The following is a 12,541-nucleotide window of genomic DNA, read 5'->3' as shown; positions in this document are numbered from 1 at the left end:
CCGATCCGACTTTATAAATCTGGTTCTAGATCCGTCTAGTTCGGTTCAATCCGACAGGTTCGATTTTTTCTTTATTTGGAATCTGAAAATGAATCACAACGGTTCGATCAGATTCGGTCCGCTTTTTTTTTTTTTTTTTTTTTTTTTTTTTTTTTTTTTTTTGTGTCCTGGCCGACCCATGGGCTGCACCATCCTCCCTCAACAGCATTCAAACAATATTTTTTTTAATCCGTATCTGACAGTCTGACCCCCGTCACCCCCACCACTTTCACCCTATTACCGTCACCACCTGGCGCACACACACACACACTCTCTCTCAGTCACTTTAACACGTACTGCAAGACCGACCACCACCCTTTCTTTATTTCTTTACTTCATTAATATCTCTCTCTCTCTCTCTCCCCCCTCTTTTATTGCCTCTAAAAATACTTCGAGGAAGAAACGAACGAGTGAGGACAAACAAGGCAGTGCATGACCTAAATTTAATTTATTTATAAAACAAATTAAAATTTTAAGTTTAAATTTATTAAATAGATAATTTAATCTGATTTATATAATTTAGTTATTAAATGATCGAGTCAAGTTAAATAAAATTTTAATAAATTATATTTTAAACGGATTAAATAGATTTTAAATGTATTAAATGAATCTAATTAGAACCCAATTTAATTATTAAACAAATCAAAATAGATTAAATAAATTTAAAATTAAATATAAATTATTTAATAAATAAATTAAATTTTGTAATTTAAATTTATTTATGTTATTTTTTTGCTGTTTCTTTTATTTTACTTTAAAGAAGAAAAAAACAAGTAAAAACAAACAAGGCAGTCCTGGATGTACCACTCGAAGGGGCGCAACTGAAGATCGCGTGGCATCATATATAAATTGAATCAGATGTTAATTATATTAAAATTTTGTTAACCCAAATCTAATTTATTTCTTAAGCGGATTAAAATTAAAATTTTAAATTTATTTAATAGATAATCTAATCTGATTTACATAATTTATTTATTAAACATACCGAGTCAAGTTAAACAAATTTTTGAAAAATTATATAGATTTAAATAAATTAAGTTGATTAGATTAAATATGTCAGGAATATATTTTAAAGAGATTAAACAGATTTCAAATACATTAAATGAACTAATTATGGCCCAATTTAATTATTAAATGATTCAAAATTGATTAAATATATTTAAAATTTAAAATTGAAACTAACCTATTTAATAAATAGATCAAAAATAGATCGATCCGTTTATAATCTAAATTTATTTATGTTGAATTTAAATATACTTAAAACAGATCATTTACGTATCAGATCATAAATTGCCATCCTATTCTGCTCGTCGACCAGCTACATTATTATATTGTAGTATTATTTACTTTATTTAACGTCACGGGTGAGGTACAGAAGGGGCAGGGTTCTCTTTTTTATCTTAGCTCAGCAACGCCAAGAGTGAGAGCCAGGGAGATGGAAACCATGTTACTTCTCCGCTTGTCGGCTCTGCTGCTGCTGCTGCTGCTGCTGCTGCTGCTACCGGCGGCATTGCCGTCGGAGGCCGCGACGCTGGCGCTGTATAACCGGTGCCGGGAGACGGTGTGGCCTGGCATCCAGCCGAGCGCCGGGAAGCCCATACTCGCCCGCGGCGGCTTCCGCCTGCTCCCCAACCAGGCTTACTCCATCCGCCTGCCCCCTGGCTGGTCCGGCCGCGTCTGGGGCCGCCAGGGCTGCACCTTCGACCCCGCCACCAGCCGCGGCCGCTGCGCCACCGGCGACTGCGGCGGGAACCTCTTCTGCGCCGGTCTCGGCGGTTCTACCCCGGCCACCCTCGTGGAGATCACCCTCGGCCAGGGCCAGACTCAGGACTTCTACGACGTGAGCCTCGTGGACGGCTACAACCTCGGCATCTCCATGACGCCGTTCCGAGGGAAGGCATCCGTCGGCGGCGGCGGCGGGGGGGCGCGGTGCGCGGCTGCGGGGTGCGTGAGCGATCTGAACGCGGTGTGCCCGGCGGGGCTGGCGGTGAGAGACGGGAGGCGAGGTGGGGGGAGGGTGGTGGGGTGCAAGAGCGCGTGCTCGGCGTTTGGGTCGCCGAGGTACTGCTGCACGGGGAGCTACGGGGGGCCGCAGCAGTGCAAGCCCACGTCCTACTCGCGGCTGTTCAAGACCGCATGCCCCCGGGCTTATTCCTACGCCTACGACGATGCCACAAGCATCCTCACCTGCTCCCCGGGCGCCAGCTACCTCGTCACCTTCTGCCCCCACCACTGATTCATTTCAACATCAAACCATCACCAAACATGGCTGCTTGCTGCTGCTGTCATGATGCATTGCCTCATCTTACTACTTCATACATACATATATATATATATATATATATATATGTAGGGGTACTGCTAGGAGCTACTAGGAATAGTTTGTACTACTTCTCATGGATCTTATGACATCTAGTCTTGTCTCTTTGTTAGTTTACTTCTATATATGTTATCACCTGATGCTTCTATCTCATGTTTGGATTTGTATTTCAGTTAGTGTGTTGGAAGTTAAGTGAAGGACTTTGGCATGGTTGATGGAAATTAATTGATGAAATGGCTTCACTCAGAGGAGAAGGGCAGAAATAACAACAATGAGTTTGTTGCCTATGAAATCTAAGAAATTTTCGGAACCAAGGAGAAATATTTTAAAGAGGATTTATGAATTATTACTTGGTTTCTTGTCGGATTTTTTCTTACTATGTGATGTCTGAAGAATGTGGAAATGAATCAAAGGGGGGAATGGTAGGGAGATGGGGAATATGCAAGCCTTTTTTATTGCGTCTATGCAAAATATGAGATTTGTTCAAGCATCATTTTCTATCATATGGATCTAAGGCAGTTTCTTCAGAATGTGATTAAAGAATATGGCTATGTTTGTTTTTTTTCTTTATTTCAGAGAGAGATCCTCTGCTGTCTCTTGGTAGTTTTTTTTTTTTTTTGGAAAAACAAAAAATTATTCTTTGATGATTAGAATAATGTTTTGGCGTTGCTTCCATCACTAGTAACATCAAGATTTCCATATAAACGAGAGATTTTTTGATAAAGAAGACATCTAAGCTTTAGGTTATTTCATATTATTCTTCTCCAAAAAATGAAAGGCTTTGACAGTCTGGTAACAGGGAAAGAAATTGCAAACTATAGATCTCGGTGGAACAGAGTTGTTTTCCAAGAGAGCCAGAGTCTCCATTCAATGTTTTGCATAATATGCTCAAATTCTTGCTTGCTTCTAATGCTTATTATGGTCCCTAACAGTATTTTAGGACAAATTAGAAGCAAGAAAAATTCAACAGGATTTTCCCTTCAATGTCAAGGGGATTCCAACAAGGATTTCATTAGAAAGAAAAGATTGTCCTCAACAATTTAAGGACAAGTTACACCAAACAAAAACTTGGATAATATTAGTGGTCAATTGAGGGAATATATGGAGATTTGTCTACTCCTAGAAACCCTAATGGTGGATTTGGGTGGCTATAAACTTAAAATTTCAATAAATAAATGACAGTGAGCTCTAACTTGTATCAGCTTTAAGAAATTTTAAACATCCAAATCAGGCTCACACCTCTCTGCTCAGCAACCAGAAATTCTGAATTCAAATCTTGGATGGTCCATTTCCAAATATTTGAGACTGGATAATCACAGTTTAGGTGGAAGTCCCTCATTTTATCTTAGAAAAACATGCTAAAACTTCTTGTTTATTCCTCTAGCTTCAGCTTTACTTCAATTCATAACATTATAATATCTCAGCTTCATATGGCTTCAAGTTTGAAGCTATTAGCTTCACTATTTAAGACACAGCTTAAAGCTCTGATTCCAGCAAAAAATGAAGGGCCATACTCTTCAACATAAGAGAAAAGCTTTGCTCCCAAGTAGAAAGCTCTGACGAAACCACAATCTCAAGTGAATAAGAAGAGGTTTAACCTCTCCAATTTAGCAAAAAAGGATGGTGGGGATAATGTTAGAGATGGATGTAAAGCTCAGTAAATACTTGCATGCACATACACATGCATGCATAATAAAACTGGTTGCGGAATTGGGTGTGGTTTAGTCTACAGCTGATGCTACCAACAAGGTTTTGGCTTTGATTTTAAGAACCAAACCCAACCCAACAGCATATTAGGTCTAATTTTCGACCCAGATCCTAGATTTCAGGTCAATTACAGGGCAGACTCTGAGAGGAGCAAACCCTCAGGCAGTTGTGATTGGATGTTATGCCAATCCTTCTAACAAGATGACCATGAAATAATGGTCATTACTTAAATTTCCCATCATGCATCATATCCTCTGCATTATGAAGGGCCTCTGAATCTGATGAAGTAGTTGTTTTGTAGCTGCAAAGACCATTATTCTGCTCTCTGCTCATTCTCAAGGTGGATTTAGCACTTTTTTTGCAGAAGATTTAGCCTCATGATCAAGTCCTTCCAGCAGACCAAGGAGGTGGATGTATGTGCTCAGACACCATGGAAGGTATCCAAGATGTTCCATATGCACACTGTTATGTTGTCATAGGTGTGGTGGATGCATTCCATTGCTCCAACAGAAGACAAGCAGCTTCATTTATTAAAAATATGGCACTGGAACTGAAATCAATACAGGGGGGGAAATTAATGAGGAAAAAAAAAACAGTTATATAGACAAACATACATCATTATACGATGATGGATAGCTGCAATCATCGTGCACCACCGGCATCAGAGATCCAGGCTATAGGCCAAATGACACCAAGCTGATAACATCCTCAATTTAATTCCCTTTGGGAAAGATAAAATCTTCTACCACACCAAATTATTCTAGCTTGTGCAGCAACAGTTGGATCCTGTGTTGTTGAAAATAGTCATATGTGAGAGTGAGGGAATATGTGCGCGCGCGCGAGAGAGAGATATTTGGAGTTCTTCTCTAGTGAATGGAAGCCAGCCATTCCTAAGATGTTTCACGCACTCAAAAAATGCCATGGTCTTATCAGTTCTATTGACAGTAATCCTGCTTCCACGTTCTTCACTGCGTTAACTCAGAACGAGCACAAAGATCATGATCTTAACAGTTCTATTGAAAATGATCTTGTTTGCACATCCTTCACTGAATTAATTTAAGAAGAGAATTTGTTGATCTACGAGCACAGTACTTCCCTAGAGTAGCCTTAAAAGTACTGCTTATCAGATCTAATTAGCCAAGAATGCCTGAACTTTTGACAAGAGTTGTCCTTCTCCAACATTTGTTATGGAGCGGGCCTAGGTTCAGGCGGTAGAGATTATTCATACCGAATTGTTGGATGGGCCTTTGATAGCTCGGGGCACCTAGGGATCTACTTCTACTTGTGTAGCATCTCGAAAGGTGTTCTTCACCTAAAAGTTTCCATCTCCGAGTTTTCTCAAGGACAATTTTGATGGATGTGTACTAGATGGCAGCAGGAGGAAAAGTGTGGGCTTTGTTATCAGAAGCCCGGATTCAAGGGTGGTTGTGGCTGGTGGTTGCCAAATCTTCGACACCTCGGTCCCGGGAGCTGAGCTATGGAACGTGGGCAGAACTGGGCCATGCTCGTCGGGTGTTGCGGGCCAGAGTAGTACTGCTTGAGGGTGATTCAGCTACGGTTATTGACGGATCCAGAGTGGCGTCAGCAGTATGGGTGGGTGTCACTCCTTGCTTCGAGACATCTAAGCCATGATCTATGGCGATGTGACCTTTTAGGCTAAGCACGTGTATAGAGAGACCAATGAGGCTGCAGACTGGGTGGCCTCGTATGTGGCCAACTATTCCAAAGATGCCTTTTGGGTCGGGGAGAGGAAGATGCCTATAGCGCTCCAGGATTTGTTATTTTTTTGACTTTTTTGGATATGTCTGTAATAGAATTGTATGAATCATCCGTTTCGGCAACCAAAAAAAAAAAAAAAAGTTAGCTAAAAATATTGCAAGAATAAGATCCACTCATGTCACATTACAAGTTGGGTTAGGTCATGCACATTCAATACCCAAATCTGCAATTAGTGATGCAGGACAACTGCAGGAATGAGAGGGAAGGGGGAAGAAGAGGAGGGGAAGAGGGGAAGAAGAAGAGAAAGAGGAGAGGAGGAGGAAGAAGAAGAAGACTAATTTTCATGCATTAATTCATTAAAAAAAAATAACAAATGCATGCCCTATATATATATATAGGGCCACCAAATAACAAATAAGTCCCAACTAAAAAAAACAATTCGAAAGAGGCCCTCACAAGACAATATGCAAACTAATCCAACCCACATAAAATAAATAATAATAAAAGAAAATCATCAATCAATCCAGCCACAATGAAAGTGGCTGGACCGTCTTCCTGCGACAACCATAATCCCGCAAAATAATCAGTCCAGTATTCGTGTCCGCACCAACTCCCCCCGGGTAAGAAGAAGTCGACCCCGACGAATGACTCTGGTAGTACTCCAAAAGATCTGGGTCAATGCGCTGTAACTCCGCACGTGTAATCCATGTAGTATCAGACTCCGGGCGTCCTCGCCAACGAACCAGAAAACGCTGAACACCCCCATCACTGGTAGAAACAGTCTGCTCATCTAAAATGGCATCAATATGTTCTTTTTGTGCTGGTGGTAAAGCTAGATTGGTCGGGGATGGGATGGAATCAAGAAGAGGAGTATCATCAAGCTCAAGTGATGGTGGAGCGAAAGGATCAGTAGGAATAGAAAGGGGGCCCTTGTAAGCAACCAAATCCTCAATATTAAAAGTGGAGCTAATACCAAAATCAGAGGGAAGATCAAGAACATAAGCATTAGTACCCACGCGTTGCAATACCCGAAAGGGCCCAGCACTACGAGCCTGCAGTTTCTTGACGGTTCCAGATGGAAACCGCTCAGGCCGAATACGTATCATAACATAATCCCCAGTTTGAAATGATTTATCTCGCTTATGAGAATCAGCTTGTAGCTTATATTGAGCATTACTCATATGAATGCGCTTGCTAATTTCCTGATGCAGATTATGAATGTGCTGTGCAAATGCATGTGCAGACTCAGAAATGCGAATATGGGGGGACATAGGTAGGAGATCTACAGGTTTGCGAGCTTTATAACCATGGACCACTTCGAATGGACTCATCCCGATAGATCTATTGACTGACGAATTATATGCAAATTGGGCGACAGGCAGAATAGAATCCCAGTTACGATTGTGATCCCCGACTAGACTACGCAGAAGGTTACCTAGACTTCGGTTGACGACTTCGGTTTGGCCTCGGTTTGAGGATGATAAGCCGTAGAAAATTTAAGTTTGGTGCCAACCAGATGCCACAAGGTTTTCCAAAAATAGCTCATGAAGCGGACATCCCTATCGGAGACAATGGTTTTTGGTAAACCGTATAACTTAACAATCTCATCAAAAAATATCTTGGCTACTCGAGAGGCATCAGAAGTTTTGGAACAAGGAAGGAAGTAGGCCATTTTAGAAAAACGATCCACAACCACAAAAATGGAGTCATGTTTCCGAAATGTGCGAGGAAGGCCGAGTACGAAGTCGATACTAAGGTCAAGCCAAGGGCAATCTGGGACAGGTAACGGAGTGTATAGGCCAGTATTTTGTTTTTTGTGCTTAGCTAGTTGACACGTGCGACACTGTCCCACAATTTTAGCAACATCCCATTTCAAGCTTGGCCAAAAAAATTGACGTTCAACTTCTTCTATGGTCTTATCACGGCCAAAATGTCCAGAGAGACCACTGGCATGTACTTCCAATATCAAGAAATCGCGCACGGAAGTGCGCGGAATGCAGAGCTTGGAAGCTTTGAAGAAGTACCCGTCTTGTAGATAAACACCATCAATCAAAGGTCCTTGTCCATCAGCAAGGGCATTATAGAGTTGGCCAAAATCTGGGCAAGACAAGTAATCGAGCTTAAGTCTATCAAAACCGGTGATGGAAACAGACATGGCGGACAACAGAGTTACTCGACGACTTAACGCATCAGCAGCTTTGTTCGCAGCACCTGACATATGCTTGAGGACAAAAGTGTAATCCTGGAGGAACTGAACCCACTTGGCATGTCGATGATTAAGTTTTTTCTGGAAATTAAGAAAACGAAGTACTTCATGGTCAGAATAGAGAACAAATTCATTAGGAAGGAGATAATGTCGCCAATACCGTAGGGCCTGGACTATGGCATAAAATTCTTTGTCATAGGTGGAATATCTTTGTCTAGCCTCATTCAGCTTTTCACTAAAATAGGCTATAGGATGACGTTCTTGACTAAGCACACCACCTATTCCTAAGCCAGATGCATCACATTCTACCTCAAAAACTTTGTTAAAATCAGGGAGTCGCATAACTGGCGCTTCCGTCATTTTTTTCTTAATGTCATTAAATGCTTTAGCGGCTGCGCGTGTCCACTGAAAATCACCTCGTTTAAGACAATCTGTGATAGGTGACATAAGTGTACTGAAGCCCTTAATGAAACGACGGTAAAATGTGGCCAGACCGTGAAAACTACGGATGTCAGTAATATTCTTAGGTTCAGGCCATTCAACAATTGCGGTGACTTTCGCAGGGTCAGCAGATAAACCCTCAGAGGAGACTATATACCCTAAGAAGTTTACGTGAGTAGTGAAAAATGAACACTTCTTAAGGTTAGCATAGAGGCTCTCGTTGCGTAAAGTCGTACAAACTTGCCTTAAATGGCCTAAATGTTGCTCCTTAGTTTGACTATAAATAAGGATCTCGTCAAAGTACACGACTAAAAATTTGCCCATAAAAGGTCGGAGTACTTGAGTCATCACTCGCATAAATGTACTTGGAGCGTTTGAGAGGCCGAAAGGCATTACCAGCTATTCATAGAGGCCATCTTTTGTCTTGAAAGCTGTCTTCCATTCATCTCCGGGACGAATCCGGATTTGATGGTATCCACTTTTTAAGTCAATCTTGGAGAAAATCGAGGCACCTGCCATCATATCCAGCATATCGTCGAGCCGGGGAATAGAAAAACGGTATTTGACCGTGATTCTATTAATAGCCCGACTGTCTACACACATTCGCCAAGTCCCATCCTTTTTTGGAGTAAGAAGGGCAGGTACAGCACAAGGACTTAGACTCTCTCGAATAAATCCCTTTTGTAGAAGCTCGTTAATTTGCTTTAGGAGCTCTGCATGATCAGAAGGGTTCATCCGATAATGGGGCAAGTTAGGAAGGGTAGCTCCCGGGACTAGATCAATGGCGTGCGGAATATCACGCAAAGGGGGTAAATGATCTGGAAGGTCTTCAGGAAAAACTTCTTTGAACTCCTCGAGAATAGCGAGGGATTCAGCCGATAATGTGCTTTTAAGATGTGGCTGAAGTTCTTTAACTAGCAGGGCAAACACCGGAGAGTCCTTAAAGACGTTCCTCTCAAATTCCGTGGGGTTAAGGATATGCAGTTTCTTCCCCTTTGATTTACTCTTGTCCGTACTCTTATTTAGCGTTTTGGGCCGTAAAGGATTAAGCTTAATCTTTTTACCCTGGAATACAAAGGAGCAAGAGTTAGTTCGACCGTAGATGGTGACATCGAGATCGAACAACCAAGGCCTACCTAATATCAGATGACCTACGTCCATTGGGAGTACGTCACACCAGACAGTGTCTTTATATGAGAGGATTTGAATAGGTACAAGACACCGTTCCTTAATGTGAATGGACGACGTGTCGATCCAGGAGACCTTATAAGGTTGAGGTTGGGACACAGGAGTCAGACCCAAGCGGGCAACAATGCTGGAAGATATCGCATTAATGCAGCTCCCGCTATCAATGATAACTTTACAATCTTTTTCGCCGCATTTAATGTAAGTGTGGAAAATTGAGGTTCGTCTCCAGTCATCAATCTCTTTAGGCTGGGTAATTGCACACCTTACTACATTCATAGTGGATTGATCAGGTTCGTGGGCAATTTTCTGGGGGTTAAGTCGGAGACAGCCTAAAAATTGTGATCCTTCCTCAGTTTCGTCTTCGACATCTTGAATATCATCTAAATTAGGCTCATAAATTTGTTCCTCCAAATTATCTATGTCATCCTTCTGTTCTTGTGTGTCAATAACTAGGGTCGGATTTGCACATTGGGAGGCAACATGACCAAACCCTTGGCATTTAAAGCACTGAATTCGTGAACTTGGTTTTGGAGGTTCACCTAAAATTCCTTTGCCTTTAATATCTCGGTTTTGGATAGGTGGAGAAGAAAAGGGTTTAGGAGGGACAGAACCGACTGGGGGTCTGGGTCCAGATGGTTGGGCACTAGTGGGGACCCGCCTGGTGTCAGGGCGCCTAGCAAACATAGATTTGGAGAATTGTTCATAATTTTGCACAAATGTATAGGCTTGGTCTAAGGTGGTCACTTCACGAAGGACAAGTTCTTTCCTAAGCTCATCATTTAGGCCTCGCCGAAATCGGCTCAAGATCATACGTTCATCTTCAGCTATATTACTACGCATCATAAATTCATCAAATTGGGCGATGTATTCAGTAGCTGTGCGACTACCTTGTCTTAAATTGTTCCATCGATCTAAGAGGTCAGATTGATAACTTAATGGGAGGTATTTTTCTTTTAATTTTTCTTTCATCTCTACCCAATCGGTAATAGCAGGTTGATGTCTCCTGGCTAACAGTTGTTCAGTGTTTTGCCAAAACAACTTAGCTCGACCAAGGAGTTTCATTCTAGCGAATCGGACCTTTTTCTCCTCCGACAGATTGTACCACTCAAAGAAATGATCCATTTCGTGTAGCCAATCGGAGAAGACCTTCGGATCAAGACGACCATCGAAAGTGGGGGCTTCAATCCTAATGCCTCGCATTACATCTTCATCAGGGTCACGAGGCTCTCTAGGTTCTACGGTAAACCGGTGACCTCTATCAACAGGAGGAATGGGACCAGGTCCTCTAGGGCGAGGGAAGGCATAAGGGTGACCTGGAACAGACCTATTATCGAAGTTGCCCTGCCGAGCCGAGGCTTGTTGTTCTAAGATGTCGTCCTCATCAACACCCGGTAAATGGGGAGTACTAGCTCTTTGGGATTCAAGAACCCTTTGAAGTGAAACCTCAATTGAATCGAGTCGGGCATTAACCTGGGTGGACATTGTGGTTAGGTCATGAATTTGGGCGTTGTTTGCTTGGACTTGGGCATTCGTGTTTTGGACTTGAATATTAGTTTTTTGAACTTGGGCATTAGTGTTTTGGACTTGATCATTAGTGTCGTGGATAGCTTTTAATAGGGCTTCAATTTTGGAATCCATGTCTAGGGGAAACTCAAGATGAGATGCGACACGACCACTACGTAGATGCATAAAATGAATGACAAAATGTATTAGCCGACCAACTATAAAGGTTCCTAAGTAGACCTAATGCATGAAATGAATTCACAATTGCAAAGTAGATGCTCAATATAAACTAAAACTACTCCCTAGCAAATAGTTATTGCAAACTGAAAATTAATATAAGACACAGGCCAACAAGTAGTGCAGTCCAGTAGTACTAAGTTTTCAGAATATGCAAGGTGTGACAGAGCCACGTATGTTTCCCTGAATTGATTTAGCTTCACAGTTAATATTAAAAGTGCTACTACTAGGGTTTCTGTTTGTCTTGTGAACGTGTGTGAACGCGTGTATTTTGGATTTGTGGACGCATTACCACGCACAAATTAAGAAAATTAATGCCAACTTAATTGAGCAAATTGAATCTGCAGGAAATGGGAGAACAACGCTGACCTGGTCTGGAGAGAGATTCGTGCGCGCGGAAGAGACGTGGTCTACAGAAGCTGAGGCTGGACGGAAGCTCTATGACGACTGATGGCGGAGGAGGTGGTCACTGGTACCTCCCTGAAGGTAGTCGGAGAAGCTGTTGGAGGCTGCGGTCGGGACGGGTCGTGATAGGAACCACCAATGATGATAGTGATGGCGCGGTGACCGGCGGTGGCAAATTCAAGCGGCGGTGCGGCGGCGACTTAGCAGCGGCGAGCGGCGGCAAGGAAATGCAGGGGCAGCGCGCAGCGCAGTGGTGCAGCAGCAGGCGTGGCAGCGGCGGTGGGGAACGAGCGGGGAGCGCTGACAGCAGTGGAAGGCAGAAATCGGTGGTGGTGGGAGGGCGTAGGGAGTGGTGGTGGGGTGGTGGACTCGGGCGGGCCGATGACTGCCGGCGGAGTATCACCACTGAGGCAGAGGAAAGAAACGGGAAATGTGGTGATGCAGAAGATTTGGCGGCGGTGAGAGCAACCCGGCGGCGCGGCGGTGCGGCAGCAACTAGCAGCGGCAAGCGGCGGTACGGAAGAGGCGTGGGCGGCGCTTGGCGCGGCGCGGTGGTGCAAGCAGCGGAGATGGCAACGGCGGTGGGACAAGGGCGGTGGCGCAGAAAGCAGTGGAAGGCCACGGGGAATGTTGGCGGTGGGATGGCGTGGGAGCTGGCGTGGTGCGGCGGGAGGCGGTGATCGGAGACGAAGAAGAGGATCGGGAGATTAAAAAGGAAGAGGAAAGGAGACTGAACACCGCGGCACGTGCGTGACTTACGCGTCACGTGCAGCGCT

General features: G+C 43.2%; 2 protein-coding genes across 2 annotated transcripts; one reads left to right on the top strand and one right to left on the bottom strand.

Moving 5' to 3' along the window:
- Positions 1 to 1,419: 1,419 nt before the first annotated feature.
- On the top strand, positions 1,420 to 2,605 carry LOC120106069 (thaumatin-like protein). Its single transcript, XM_039118921.3, has one exon. The coding sequence runs from the start codon at positions 1,475 to 1,477 to the stop codon at positions 2,273 to 2,275; it is 801 nt and encodes a 266-aa protein (XP_038974849.3). The 5' UTR covers positions 1,420 to 1,474; the 3' UTR covers positions 2,276 to 2,605.
- A 6,226-nt stretch (positions 2,606 to 8,831) lies between these two features.
- On the bottom strand, positions 8,832 to 11,102 carry LOC149750941 (uncharacterized). Its single transcript, XM_089928408.1, has one exon. The coding sequence runs from the start codon at positions 11,100 to 11,102 to the stop codon at positions 8,832 to 8,834; it is 2,271 nt and encodes a 756-aa protein (XP_089784534.1).
- Between the last annotated feature and the right edge of the window lie 1,439 nt (positions 11,103 to 12,541).

This window comes from Phoenix dactylifera, chromosome 18, assembly GCF_051530095.1.
Source record: "Phoenix dactylifera cultivar Ajwa chromosome 18, Ajwa_hap1_PhDact_Kaust_v1.1, whole genome shotgun sequence".
Lineage (NCBI taxonomy): Eukaryota > Viridiplantae > Streptophyta > Magnoliopsida > Arecales > Arecaceae > Phoenix > Phoenix dactylifera.
The sequence above is the reverse complement of the archived record's forward strand: the minus strand, read 5'-3'. Positions and strand labels throughout refer to the sequence as shown.

What these genes read in the sequence shown, in the direction of transcription:
- LOC120106069 (XM_039118921.3), top strand. Translation starts at nt 1,475, where the DNA reads ATGGAAACCATGTTACTTCTCCGCTTGTCGGCTCTGCTGCTGCTGCTG.
- LOC149750941 (XM_089928408.1), bottom strand. Translation starts at nt 11,102, where the DNA reads ATGTCCACCCAGGTTAATGCCCGACTCGATTCAATTGAGGTTTCACTT.